Raw genomic sequence first — 13,882 nt, 5'->3', positions numbered from 1 at the left:
GTCAAGCAGCAAGTGAATATTCGCGTTCTTTCGTGTAGTCATTATCCAACCAAAAGCCGAGGATAGCGGTCCGGGCCCTTCTCCATGGCACGGCACTGACAGCTTGCAGTTCTTTTTTTTTTTTTTTTGCGCCGCGGGTTTTCGCGTCCCCCCCCCCCGCGCCCCGCCACCCTTCCCATACAAAACCATTACCAAAACCCGAGGCGACTTGTGGAAGTCTACTTCATGGCTTCTGATTGGATTAAATCTGCACCAAAGAATGTGAATAAATTAAAAAGTGGGTATACTTTTGTCTTCTTGCTGTAAAATCTTGCAGGTTTGCCACATAGCATTAAAGAACATGCATGTTGCAGGTAATAACAATACAAGCATAAAAACCCTTTAATATTGTTATTTCATACTCTCTGCACTACTCTACGGATCTGAATGTTGGAGAATGACTGTGCATGACTTGAAAAAGCTGCAAAGCTTTCACACATCTTGTCTCCGAAAATTTTGCACATCTTTTGGCCACAAAAGATCTCCAACAAAGAGCTCTTTAAATTGACAGAACAGGAGGACATGAGTATTGTTCTCACACGGAAACGATGGAGTTGGGTTGGTCATGTGCTCCGTAGAGAATCTACCAGCATTTCTAAAGTCGCTCTCAGATGGACACCAGAGGGAAAAGAAAAAGAGGCCGTCCAAAATCCACCTGGAGAAGAACTGCAGAAGCAGAACTTCATGCTCTAAATCTTACCTGGGGGCAAGCTTCGCGGCTTGCAAAGGACCGACAGGAATGGAGGTGACTTGTTGATGCCCTATGCGCCACTGGGCGTTTAAAGGATTGATGATGATGATGATGATGATGATGATGATTGTTATTTCATGCACAGGCACAATACTCGCTATGGTCAAGTAATGTAAGTAATGAGTATTTATTTAGGAAAATAACACCTGTCAATTACAGAGATAGGTCTGTACAAATATATAATACTGTCAAGAACTGGTGTACCTTTCATCATTATTTTAGATTATAACAGTCAAGAATAAATTTTTAAAAATTTACAGGTTTAGATAAGGACCTGGAATTGTCATAAAATATTTAATGTTGCATTTATTTAGTGGCTTGGAAGATAACACAGGTACAGACGTTCTTTTCTTTTTTCGGAATGTTGTTGGCTTATTTTGTTAGTTCTGCCAACAATATATGATTGAAAAAATAACAAATTTAGCAAACTGCAAAGTGGGCAGGAACAAGATGATTGAAATTGTTTACTGAATTGTACGCAAAAGCAGACACATGAATATTGACTTCAAATCACAAAGGAATATTGGATACTGGCTTGTCACAGAGAAATTAATTACAAATATTGGCCCAGAAAGATTGAACATTATTACTAACAGCAAAGGCAAATCACTCAATACAGCTTAGTCTTTTGCGACTAGACATTACATATATATGTTAAATATTTAACACCTTTATGAGTTAAACCACTTGTTCTTTTGCTGCTTTCTTTGAAATCTAACTGCATTAAAATATATACCTAATCCCACGCAATATAAACTAATGTAATCAGTCAGCAATGTTTGTAAAGCCACACATGCACACAAATGAATCTAAGTAACTTAATTGGCACTGAACAGAAACAAAATGCATTTGAAAGCAACAGATCAGAAGTGGTCAGTTATTTAATATTTTTGGGCAAAAACTCATTTAATGACCTTTTAAATAGTGTGCTTCAATTTGTATTCCCAGAAGGGAAATAATCATTCTGAGAATTACCATGAATGGATCTATGACATATAACAAGGTTTTCAATAAGAGCATGTGGCCAATGAAATAAATTCCGTGCAGTACACACTAATATTTATGCAACAAAAAAAATACCAGGAAATACAAATACAATAATACAAATGTAATCCTCACACTTCGTCATGAACTCTGAACTTATTGAAAACCCTGTTTCTGTCAATTATAGTCTTCTCATTCATGTACAGTGATCAAGCTCAATAATAGTCTAAGCTTTCAAACAACTTTCTCTTGATCACATTCAAAGTCTCATTTAAATCACATTTTTTCATAGCCAGGTCTCTTGCAGCGGCCTACAAAATACGTAATGATGAGAATGACGATGAGCCCAGCCAACACACATCCCACAGCAGTTGGCACAACTGTGTCCACAGGTTCAGCAGGGTTGCCACCAGAACTTGAAGAACATACATCAGCTAAAAAGCAAAAAGGACAACATTAGAAATTTCACTACTTACAGCAAAAAATGTACTGCATCTCAACAGTTAAGGATTCACTTTGAAAAATTAGTTGTTTTGATATTAAAACCTACTGGGGACCAGTACCACAACATTTCTGGGTTTTTTAGACTGATTTTTTTAATTCTCTTTGTTTTTTCAACGTTTTTCCAGGGAAAAATTTTGAGGTAAGATTTTGTTTCATTCCCGCTTTTTGGCATGCAAATGTACAGATCAGTAATATTTTAGCAACCAAAATTTTCTTTTGGCAACTTCACATAAATAGATAGTCCCCAAATGGTCACTAAGGGAAAAAAGTTAACTTGGAGGGCTGCTTAATTATAATCTAATTAATTATTATTTATCTCATATATGACCCCACAAGCTTTTAGCTTTAAAATTAATCGTGTAAAAACAAAGGCTATCTTTCAATCTTTTACATACTCTTTGCGCATTGTTCTTTAACATGCTATCAAAAAACTCTAGTATAAACAATGCTAAACTGTAAAAATTGGTTTATAAATAGATAATCATTAAATTTAAAGTTGATTTATTGACAATAAGGCAAACTAATATATTTGATGTTTTCTTACCATCACCAAATTCACTGCCAAATGGCTGCACTTGTATTTGTTTCATGGTTACCGTCACTTTGACGTTGCCATTTAACACTATGTCCAGGCTATCAACACACTTGTAGCTTTTCTCTTTGCTTGCTGTTATTACCAGCTTGCTGGAATCATTCTGCACTGCACTTACAACATCACTCACTTCAAAATAATATATCAAAGGAATTTTTAAGAAATCAGAAAACTATTACTCCATGTAGTCCACAGCTGCAGTGAATCTTAAAACTGGTAAAACTAGTACTTTTATTTACTCACCCCTATTAAGTGACCACCAGTAATTTAATCCACATAGTGTGGCCTTGTTTTAAAAAGCTGATGGCAGATAAGAGTGTGAATTCTAAAAGGTGACCACTGATAAAACATTCAAACACATGCTAGTTGGTGGGGACAGGGGGGTCTAAACCTCCTGCCCTCCCGCACCTTTTACTCCTGCTTCCCGCCCCTTTCTGTGGTGGTTCCCTCCTCTTTGTCCCATATCTATTGCAAAATCATGGCTGCAAATAACAGTAGGTCATTGGCCATTTACCGACCAAAATTTGCTTATGTCCGACAAATCCCAAGTGTGGTTGGACATGATGTCCGAACAATTTTTTGATCGTAAATCATTTAACAGCAAAGATGAATAAAAATCTGCCGTGAGTAAATCTCACTTTGTGTTCGGCTTTCGTAAGTCACTAAACAAGATTTGTGATGTCTGACCATATTTTTTTTGTCCAACCAAGATGGTGTCTTAGTAGGACATATGTCCTTTCAAGTGAAAATTATTTGCATCCCTGAAAATATAACAAAATGTTGCAAAAGTTTACTCCTTTTCTCCTGGTTCCCACCACCTTAGGAATCCTGCTTCCCACCATTTCTTCTCCTGCCTCCTGCCCCTTTTCTCCCAGGCTCCCGCCCCCATAAAAAAAGTCGGAATAAGGGAGAGAAAAGAACAGCTACAGCAACACTGACCTGTTCCATTATCATTAGTTTTCACAGTGAAAGCTAAGCTGGTTGTTTTCCATTTTTCGTCGCCTTTCATAAATGCCACGGACAGAGTCAGGTTTGTTGTAACATCATTCAATTTTGTTTCCCAAGAAAGAGACACAGATGATGTTTGATCATCGCAGGTTCCACTTGGTTGAGCATTCAAAGGAAGATCATAAGTAGTTGGACGTTCCTAAAAAATATCAAAAGATTGTGATCAGTGGACATCAATCAGTGTCACAATTCCTTTTTTTTTCCTTTTTTACTTAACAGAAAACACATAATTGTATTTAGGGGGGCAGGGGGTCCGAGTTTCTCGTACCTTCTTCTCCTGCTTTCCGCCCCTTTCCATAGCAGTTCTCTCCTCTTTGTCCCATTTCTTTTGCAAAATATAACAAACTGCTGCAAAATTTTTTTGGATTTTTTCCTGGTTCATGCCCCCTTGGGAATCCCACTTCCCGTCTCTCTTCTCCCACCCCATCCCTTTTCTCCTGGGCTCCTGCCCTCCTATCCCCCTCCACTATTTAAGGTAGGCTGGTGGGAGGCATGGCAGCCTAATGGTTGGTACACTGTGGACTCTAGATCAAGTGCTTCATGCCCTGGCTGTGGTCATTGAATATTCTTGTTGAGCAAGACACTTTACTCATTCAGTGCATCTCTAACTGACTAACTGTTAGGAAAACCTGATAAAGTGCTTTGGGGTGGGGGTGGGGGGGCTGTGACAAACTAGCGATTGATACTTCGAACATTCCCCGGGGTGGGTACTTGACCTAAGTTTAGGTATAGGGGTGCCGCTGGGGGTTTGAAACCCTGACCCTGTTTAGGACAATTAAAACTTAAAATACCTACCCTGTGTAGGACAAAATCCCCTATTTTAAGACCCTATTTAGGACAAAGGACAACATCAACAATCATTTACGCTTTATTGTGATGGCGTCCCGTACGCAATGTTTGACGCATTGAAATGCGAAAACACCGATCCCACCAAATAAAAAAAGCTTTTTATTGAATCGAAAGCGAAAACAATGTAAATACATGGACGACAGTCTTGCATCCATACCCTGTCTAGGACAGCTTCAGACCCTGTTTAGGACAGAGGAGCTTGAAATTATATACCCTGTTCAGGGCCGGAGGAGTCAAAAACCATACCCTATCCAGCAGCACGTCCCCGTATAGGCCATATAGGGAAGTGCCCCCCCCCCCGGGGAACATTCTACCTCTGAGCTATATAGCTTCATCCATGTTACAGAAACATGAGTTAAGCCACATTAGTTGTGGGTCATGAACATATTATTTTAATAATTATTATTAGTTACAGTCAAGGCGTGCCGCCTAGAATTACGGAATAGTTTTGAAAAACGGCTAACGGATTACATTTTTTTTTAAACGTTCAAATTCAATTTGAATATTGTAAATCATCCAACCGTAAACCAGGAACACGTGAACCTGTCAAAAATTAACCAATTTGACCCACTGATAAAATGTTTAGCCATCTCTTGTGCAAAGAACACTTAAAGTAGCACAACTCATTTCAGTGAGGTCACATACAATCACTGACCTAATCTACATCATACTGTATGTTTCGGTGATAAAAAGTGTTATTGGGCAAGCGCATTGTTGCAGTTTATGTTGTGCACGTTAGTTTGAAATTAACAGTCGACTCACAGTCGTGTATGAATGATCGCATATGAATTAGCTCATGTAGTATAATTAAACGGTTTTAATTCAGTTGATCACAAAACTCCGTGTTAACCAGTTAGTGCTAACCAGTAATGAACAGATCAGTGTTAATGAACAGCCGAAATCAGAACGAAATCAGCACAACAGTTAATGCCATACAGAGGCAACATGAAAAGTGAGTTGTATACAGTTTATCATGGTTTTTGTAAGTTTTCTACAAGTTGTATGCGTTCAAGTTATGTTGTTAGCTAGCGCTTGTAATCATTAAATACGATTGTTGAACCTCTGTGTGGCTTGTGCTTTGTCGACGGAACACAGTAGTCACCCATAATTGTTATAAAGATCAGCATAATGCACCCAAATAATGAAAGATTTAATACACAACTGTTTACAGAGCATAGTGAGATGTATGCCATTGGTTTTAGTATATATATTTTTTAATTGATTACCAAAACTGAATACAAAATGTACTTACAGTGTTGTTCACCTGGAGTTGGGCAGTAATAGAACAAGATAAATCCAGCAAGATGCATATTTTTCCATTTTTGTTAGTTACATTAAAATGGCCATATCCAGATAGTGGTGCTGGAGGCATTGGCATTGGCGTGGTATTATTACTAGGATCAACAGCAGTATTTGATCTAACCATCACCAGACCTTGAAATAAAAAAAATAAGAATTCAAAAATAAAAATATTGGACAAACTCCAGCCAGACTGGTACACACTGCCAGCGCTTGTCCCAGTTTCCATTGCTAACCCATCACAGCTTAACCCTCAATCTCAGGGACCGTGCAGCAGTGGGGGGAGGGGGGGGGGCTGGAGGGCTTAGCCCACCCCCCAATATTTCCAAATTTCCAAAAAATAAAGACTTTCTAAGAGAAGAGTCTCTAAAGCACAGGGAAACATCTATAAGCTCGAGATGGTGCAGCGTCGGGCAGCGAGATTTGTCCTTGGCAGATACAACAACACATCTAGCGTAGGGGACATGCTATATGAGCTCGGCTGGACTTCCCTTCAAAATAGGAGACAGACACTTAGACTCTGCATGATGTATAAAATTCATGAAGGCTTGATTGCCATGGAGGCCCAAGAGTTCATGACGCCACTTCAAAGGAGATCGCGGCACGTAAATTCAAATGCGTACAAAATTCCTCGCTCAAAGACGGACTACCACATGTACTCATTTTTCCCGAGAACGATACGAGAATGGAACAGCCTGGCCAATGAAACAGTTAATGCACCAAACTTGACGGCCTTTAAGAAATGCCTGCCGTCTGACCAAGTGCTAAGCAAACGATGCTGACTTTGACCTTTTTTTTGTGTCTATTTTTATTCATAGCATTTAAGCCTTTCTTTAATTTGAATAGTATTTATTTATTTTGTTAAGTAGTTATTTATTTTAATACTCACGAGAATCTTCACTATTGAAGGAGGTGAGTTACGTGGAAGAAGAAGAAAGCCCCCCACTTCAAGTTACTAGTCAGCCCCCCCCCCTCCCCCAATAAGAAAAATGCTCCGCAGTCCCTGAATCTTTTGTCAGGCCACTGGTACCCATTTTTCCTGGATGCATAGAGAGAGGCACTGTTTGAGTACTAGTTAATATAGTAGGAGTCTTGCCCAAGAACAACACGATGAATAATAGAAATAGTTTATCAATATTTTTTATAGCTGCTGCAGCGAGTGAGCCTGAAGCGAACGAGCGAGGCAGCCCTCTAATCGGCAATGGATTACTTTATAGGGTCTGCAATCACTTTTTTTCACCAAATGCAAGGAATTGTGGTCGGCGGTAAGATCAAAGACGCAAGGAATTGTGGTTTATATGCGCCAGTAGAAGATTCAAGATGTGCAGTTGAGTTTGTGTGATCCTCGCGCTAATGCGACCTCGTTGATTTACGCTTTGATATGTGACCAGGCGCGAGGCAGGATTTTAAACAAGTGACATTTTTAAGATAAATGAAACAGCACAGTACTCGGCTTTTCAATTGGAAATTTGTCACTCGAATCGACTCAAAACTCACTTCAGTTTAATTATACCGCTGTGACCCTTCCGGTGTGACTTGCAACTTGAAACCGACATGAAGGCCTGCGTGAAACATTGTGTGTCACGCAACAGGGGGGAAAGCCTGGCGTGAAACTTTTTGCATAACCACTGCCAGTGCTGTGCGTCATAAAAACATGTGATTGACCGAAAGTACACACAAAATCGGATCCTGCCTGAGCTCTTGGGCAGACTAAATCATAAATCGCTTCCTGAGGAATTATGTAGTACACGTCTGTTAAACTTTCATTAATCCTTCAACACCTTGCATCGGCCTCGCCCGCACTTCCTAACCTTTGGTTGTTACTGACTAGTATAGTTTTATTAAAGAGTTTCAGTTTCCATAAGTCTCCTTCAACTTATGTTTAAACTTCCTTGATATTGCTAGAAATGTCTGAAATATGGCTTGTTGTAATATTAATTCTCAGTTCAATTTTACAATAGTACAGTTCATAAAGTTACTGCAAGCATCAGTTCTACATCATTCTTCCGCTTTCATGCCCTTTGGCAGCATTTCTACCTTTTTGGTACTCTAGTTAAATAAGTTTAAATGAAAGCTATCTATTTACACAGTTAAGAATCTATTGGGAATTTGATGACACACTTTTACAAATACCCAGGGGTTTTCATATCACCCCCCCCCCCCCTTTCAACTCTTCCCACATCCTACTAGAGACAGGAGTATGACCAGTTCTTTGATCTTCGCTCTGCATAAGTCATCAAATCAGAAAGGAAAAGGGAGATACGCCCGTCGAACTCCAGCTTAAACCCGCCGATGGAGATGTTCAAGTTGGGTATTTAACATACAAATACGCAGAACACAACAGGCAACGTCCCAAAGACGAATCCTGCACGTTACAACAGAGGCCGGACAAATAATTTGTAATTTACATGTTTATAAAAGCGTAACGCTCCACAAAAAGGCTTTTCAGTCGCAAAATATCACAAAAATTAAAAGTGATCATGCATTAATAAGAGTAGTAAGCTTGTACTCACCCACAATAACATAACAACACAGTCGTAACAAAGAAGTCTTTGCAGCCATCATGCAGCTTTGTGTCGCAACAGGCTACTAGCAGATCTTGGAGAAAATCTTGTACTTTCGCACAGTCTTCCGATTAGCAAATCCGAAAATCGCAAGATGTAGCAGGTAGTGGATATTTGTTGTACGCTAAAGCGGTATTTTCTAATGCGATTTCAATATTTGTAAAAGAGCAATCAACCACGCTGCGACAAGAAAACAAATCCCGACCAGACGAAACGTACCACGTGACAACAGGGGCAGTCTCAAACTCAGTGGGGGTGGAGTAAGGTGGCCGAAACGCACTTCTGCACTCCCCTTTTGTTGTTGTTTTGTCTCCTACATCAGTTTCCATTTAATTCTTCTTTAATTTCTGAAAACATGATTAAGCAATTTCGATTGGCCAATGCCATTTAATTGCAGAATTTTGTAGTAGTACCGGTAGGTTTTTTTGAAAAAATGTGGAGGATTTACAAATGTTGCTGAAAAGATCAGGACAACAACAACAATAGTTTGTGAAGGGGGACAGGAGGGTGGGAGCCTGGGAGAATAGGGGCGAGAGGTGGAATTCCCCATGTGGTGGGAGCTGGGAGAAATTGGGAAAAATTCGCAACATTTTGTTAGATATTTGCAAAAGAAATGGAACAAAGAGAAAGAAACCACTCAAGGGGCGAGAAGTGGGAGAAAAAGGTACAGGAAACGGGAGTAGTGGAGTAAGAGTTATTGGAAGCAATAAGCAATAGCCTGCAAACAGGTATCTATAGCTGATGTATCAGATTCCCACATGGCAATCATGTAAAGCAGTTTTAGTTTAAGTTTCTTACTTTAGCTTAATGTAACTGATGGTTTCCCGTGTATAAATAAAGTTTTACATTACATTACATTACCTGTTCGCAGGCTAGAGGTTCAACTGTATCATGAATTTATATTTATTTTCTTTTTCACCTGTTCACAGGCATTGGGTCACATACACATGCAGCAAAGTCAAAGGAGCCGGCAAGCAAATTGAGGCAGTGGGGAGCGAGAGCTTCCCTGGTTCCCATTGTTCCCTGCCTGGTCTTGCGCATTTGAACCAAAGGTGAATCTGCTCACAGGCTACCTATTTCGAAACCATCTCAACAAAGATCCAAACAACAACTTTTTACAACTACAGGAGCCAACTGTCTCCTAACTTCATACTTTATTTACATCATTGACTATATATTTTCAGGGCAAGAAGTAATGTACAAATAGTTATTTTTTAATTCTTCATTGGAGGTCATCGTCATCAAAGAGATCATCAAAATCTATTGAGAAAACAAAACAAATTTGTACGGATTAACCCTTGTGATATATTTATTTTTTGTAACAATGTGGGCATCAGTTGTAACATACACTTACGCTGTTCACAGCCCCCTGTTTTCTCATAGTTTTCTTTAAATGTTGAATACAGGGAAAAAAATCATGAGGAAACTGGATGTCGGGGGGGGGGGGAGCCAAGGCACTTCCACGAATCGTTAGATTGTTTTCAAAACCCCCCCAAAAATCCCTACTTAAACCAAGCTACCCAAAAAAATTCTTGCCAAATTTTCCTAACCAAAAAAATCCCGGAATAGAAAATTGCAAACCCCAAAAATCCTTTGATCATCCCCATCACTTGAAATCCCGAGTACTCCTCCCCCCCCTGGGATCCATGTGGTGTCTCTGATTGTTTGTTATTACTCGCTTAGTTGTTATGACTCAATCAGTTTATACAACATGGATCTCTATAAAGCTAAGCCACCAGTACAGAATTTTGGTTGAGTTCAGAAAGTCCCAAATGCAACTCAATGGATGGATTGCGTGCCAAAAATGTTTCCTTAAGCTATTAAAATCAGGACGAACAATCATGCAAAATCTGAAAAGGAAAGGATGAAGGATTTTGTGAAGAGTTTTAGAGATTGAGCTGGAGGACTGGGGTGTGCAATTTTTTTCTATTTTTGGATAAATATAAAAGTCTATGAACCACTATAGCTAGGAAAACATGAAAGGGGGCGTCACAATCGATATTTAAACCTGATATATAGTACAGAAAGGTATATATTTACTGTTAAAAAAGTCCCCATGAACTGCTCTCTCATTTGCTGCTAGTTCAATCAGCATTCCACCGCCTGATGCAGCCTAGCAATGAAGAGCAAGGAAACAAAACCGGAAAATATGACCAACAGTACACAACGTACAAATTTTCCTGGAGAAAACAGCTTCACAGATTAAAATCGTTTAATACCTCGTCCATTTCCATCCACCCAGCATCTCCATCAGGAAACATTTCATCTTGGGCCACAACTGCAGGCTTCATTTTGTGAAACTATAGCGCAGAGTACTCAAGAAATTTCTGAGGAATGAACGTTTGAAAACTCGAGTGTATTTTCAACATGAACGCTGCGCGCGAAAAGAGTAGTAGTTATATGAAGTACCAACTTGTCCTGACATTTACCGCTGAGACATTTTTGAGCCTGCGAAAATACAAATGGTGGTCGCTGAAAAACACTTTCATAGTTATGATATCGTAGCCCTTTGTTGAAAATTAAGGATACAAAATGACTATTTACAATTTGTATGTATTTGATCGGAATGGCACATGTCTTTATTACGAGTCTTGGAACAGAAGGAAAGAGTCGAATATGTCCAAGGACGAGGTAGGCTTTCGATTCAACCTAGACACTGTCATACATGTACTGTATGTACTTGTGATAGTTTTAATGAACCCACTTTCTGGGGTTCGACTGTACTTTACACAAGCTGCTTAGTTAAATTAAAATAGACAACAAGCTTCTCGTCTTGCATTATGAATTAATTTTGCTTGTTTTAGGAATTCAAGCTGATGTATGGAATGTTGTATTCAATCAAATCATTTGTGGCTCGGATGTCGCCCTCTGAATCGTATCCTCAATATTGTTTAAGCACTCTTGAAATATCCATCAACTTAGCAAGTTCATAAGAAGCTGTTAAGACGACATGCTCCTGTTTCATTCAAGTGGGAATCAATAAAAAATGGCACGCAATGCATGCAGAAGCGATGACGTTTCACAAGGGGTCTTACATAATTTTGAGGAAATTTGTCAAAATCGTATCGTAAATAAAAGTAGCTGACACTTTGTGCGTGAAAAAGACTGTTATCCAACTGCAGCTTACATTTTTCAAACATAAGAAGCAATGTAAGTGATTGTATAAATAGCATAGCATAGTTAGGATCTGATTGAATTTAAATAAATACAGTACTTATAAATTCACAGGCAAAAGATGCAATTAATACATTTTCTTTGTAGATTTGCTCAATTGAACAACAGTTATATTTTATTTTATATTCTAATTTTTTTTAGATTTCCCTATGTTGTCTCAACAGAGATTGCGTTATATTATAGTGTGACATCTGATGAACGACATACGATACGCGCTAGCAAGCTTTTAAAGAAAGGTCAAACGGTCTCTTGCTCACAGCGGCCCTTTATATTATAAGCATTAGAAATTTCTGTCTACTTAATCTAATAGATCCCATCATTTATAATTTATCTCGTTCGTTTATACATTGTAGTGTTCCATTCTAACTGCACGGGAGTATTTTGATTTTGTGTTCTACGCGGCGTTTTCTTGTTTTAAGTTAAACTTGATTTCTGTTCGATCGCGACAGAATAAAAGCGCCCGTCGTGCCATGGCAATAAGCGATTACGTCATCGCTTAAAAAGATGTGTAGGCGAGGTTCACTTCCTGTTCTCTGTGCAGTGTAGAGAAGTTCTGAGTTGTTCCTTCCTCAAAAGTCAAATTTATCAAGTGCCAAAAATGGTTCAAACATCAAATTTTGATTGTTACATTTATCATACTTGAATAAATCTTTTCAGGAAGTAGACCATGTTGGAAATTTAGCACTATCATGAATGTGGTTGACCTTCCATGCCTCTGAAGACAGGGCTATAGGCAGGTGGGTGCCATGGGTGTGTCCGCACCCCCTCACAGGCCACAAAGGTCTGCCTAATCTGGGAGTGAGGGTTAAAATGATTTTCAGAGTGCAGGAAATGTGGACTTCAAGAAATTGTTTTCTCAAAATTTCCCGCAGGAAAATAACCCGGACCCCCTAGATGCTCATGCCTCTGGTGCTCGCACCCACCCATGCAAAATCCTGCCCACAGCCAGGGTATAATTATTGTAAAAACCCATGACTAAGTGGCCACTTATGGGACTGTTGTATGCCTGGTCCACTGGGGTAACCGGTCATCTACCTTATTTAACTTGTTTATAATTATTTATGTCTGGTATCTGTCATGAACAGTTGTTTTCCACTAATGAAATCCTTAACTCAAAAGCAGAAAAGATGGCTTCTTAAATTATAGAACAAGCAAGTACAAGCTGCATTTCTATGAAACACCAACAGGGCTCAAGTTCATCATGAACACAGATTTGAGTGTGGGAAGTACAAGAGATGTTCTCTTCAATATATACAGCAAGGTAAGTTTCTGTCAGCTTGATAGGAAATACGAACAAATAAAAACAAAAAGGCTGACTGGTCAGTCTTTCTGTTTTTATTTATACATTTTGCTGATCAGTTGCACCAGGATTTGGTTCTTTGATGTATTGCTCGTTGGCCCTTTCTTAAGTTAAAACTGTTCACTGATAGGAAATGCAGTTTAATCTCATCTCATCACCCACCACAGGACTTGATCAAAATTACTGACAGTTATTTCAATAAATTAAACCTTTCTGTGCATCACAGGGTACAAGAGTTGGCAACTTGTAGATGCTTGCATAATATTCCCAACTAACCTCAGCCGCACACCAATGCATTTGTGTTCATGAATACCGATAGTACTTTTCTTTATACTTTCAGATTTATGTTGAGTATGTGGTAAAGAATCCTCTTTGTCGCCTTGATGAACCCATTCAGAGTGAGCTGTTTGCTTCCAAGTTGGACACATATGTCAGAAGTTTGACTATCTTCAACTGAGCATGCTTTTACAGACATCCAAGATCCAAATGGAACAAAAGTTTTGATAAAACATGATGGACTAGTAAGACTGCTAGCAGTCCTCCATTTTCCTTTGTGGACTGTTAAGCAAGAAGTGTAAAATACAAAAAAAATGACTGTGAAAAAACTGGTTTCCGTTATCAGTTTCTCTGGTATTTTCACTTCTCATAGGGTGATCTTTGATCCAGAGCAAAATGAAGTGTAAAACTGGAGGCCAGTGTTTGTAATATAGCAAAGTCGAGTCTGAAAAATTTTTTTTTTTTGTAATGTGGTGACAGAAAGGACAAAATAATGCAAGTGTTCATAGTAAAGAGAAGCCGGTAAGGTGATGTTTAGCAAT

The 13,882-nt window shown here is 39.0% G+C and overlaps 3 protein-coding genes across 4 annotated transcripts; 1 reads left to right on the top strand and 2 right to left on the bottom strand.

Annotated features, from left to right (window-relative positions):
* Positions 1-1,876: 1,876 nt before the first annotated feature.
* LOC144662250 (lysosome-associated membrane glycoprotein 1-like) lies at positions 1,877-8,807 on the bottom strand. Of its 2 annotated transcripts, none has more exons than XM_078523019.1 (5): positions 8,540-8,807; positions 5,980-6,161; positions 3,810-4,017; positions 2,823-2,999; positions 1,877-2,208 (listed from the first exon to the last, which is right to left on the bottom strand). In XM_078523019.1, the coding sequence occupies exons 1-5, from the start codon at positions 8,589-8,591 to the stop codon at positions 2,051-2,053; spliced, it is 777 nt and encodes a 258-aa protein (XP_078379145.1). In that variant the 5' UTR covers positions 8,592-8,807; the 3' UTR covers positions 1,877-2,050. The 2 variants fall into 2 exon arrangements, with proteins under 2 accessions (XP_078379145.1, XP_078379146.1); XM_078523020.1 differs by having other exon boundaries at positions 5,992-6,161.
* Positions 8,808-9,727: 920 nt separating this feature from the next.
* On the bottom strand, positions 9,728-10,968 carry LOC144663202 (COP9 signalosome complex subunit 9-like). The gene is made up of 3 exons (XM_078524122.1): positions 10,810-10,968; positions 10,631-10,703; positions 9,728-9,850 (listed from the first exon to the last, which is right to left on the bottom strand). The coding sequence occupies exons 1-3, from the start codon at positions 10,879-10,881 to the stop codon at positions 9,813-9,815; spliced, it is 183 nt and encodes a 60-aa protein (XP_078380248.1). The 5' UTR covers positions 10,882-10,968; the 3' UTR covers positions 9,728-9,812.
* Positions 10,969-11,023: 55 nt separating this feature from the next.
* LOC144663201 (trafficking protein particle complex subunit 1-like) lies at positions 11,024-13,539 on the top strand. The gene is made up of 4 exons (XM_078524121.1): positions 11,024-11,221; positions 11,395-11,465; positions 12,887-13,025; positions 13,405-13,539. The coding sequence occupies exons 1-4, from the start codon at positions 11,123-11,125 to the stop codon at positions 13,519-13,521; spliced, it is 426 nt and encodes a 141-aa protein (XP_078380247.1). The 5' UTR covers positions 11,024-11,122; the 3' UTR covers positions 13,522-13,539.
* Positions 13,540-13,882: the final 343 nt, after the last annotated feature.

This window comes from Oculina patagonica, chromosome 8, assembly GCF_052425735.1.
Source record: "Oculina patagonica isolate OP01 chromosome 8, crgOcupat, whole genome shotgun sequence".
NCBI lineage: Eukaryota > Metazoa > Cnidaria > Anthozoa > Scleractinia > Oculinidae > Oculina > Oculina patagonica.
The sequence above is the reverse complement of the archived record's forward strand: the minus strand, read 5'-3'. Positions and strand labels throughout refer to the sequence as shown.

What these genes read in the sequence shown, in the direction of transcription:
- LOC144662250 (XM_078523019.1), bottom strand. Translation starts at nt 8,591, where the DNA reads ATGATGGCTGCAAAGACTTCTTTGTTACGACTGTGTTGTTATGTTATT. An exon ending in GTGTTGTTATGTTATTGTGG is followed by an intron (nt 6,162 to 8,539) that starts GTGAGTACAAGC and finishes TTTTATTTCAAG; the next exon opens with GTCTGGTGATGGTTAGATCA. An exon ending in TGGCAGTGAATTTGGTGATG is followed by an intron (nt 2,209 to 2,822) that starts GTAAGAAAACAT and finishes TTTGCTTTTTAG; the next exon opens with CTGATGTATGTTCTTCAAGT.
- LOC144663201 (XM_078524121.1), top strand. Translation starts at nt 11,123, where the DNA reads ATGACTATTTACAATTTGTATGTATTTGATCGGAATGGCACATGTCTT. An exon ending in CGAATATGTCCAAGGACGAG is followed by an intron (nt 11,222 to 11,394) that starts GTAGGCTTTCGA and finishes TGCTTGTTTTAG; the next exon opens with GAATTCAAGCTGATGTATGG. An exon ending in CGGATGTCGCCCTCTGAATC is followed by an intron (nt 11,466 to 12,886) that starts GTATCCTCAATA and finishes ACTCAAAAGCAG; the next exon opens with AAAAGATGGCTTCTTAAATT.
- LOC144663202 (XM_078524122.1), bottom strand. Translation starts at nt 10,881, where the DNA reads ATGAAGCCTGCAGTTGTGGCCCAAGATGAAATGTTTCCTGATGGAGAT. An exon ending in GGTGGATGGAAATGGACGAG is followed by an intron (nt 10,704 to 10,809) that starts GTATTAAACGAT and finishes CTTCATTGCTAG; the next exon opens with GCTGCATCAGGCGGTGGAAT. An exon ending in TCATGGGGACTTTTTTAACA is followed by an intron (nt 9,851 to 10,630) that starts GTAAATATATAC and finishes TTTTCTCAATAG; the next exon opens with ATTTTGATGATCTCTTTGAT.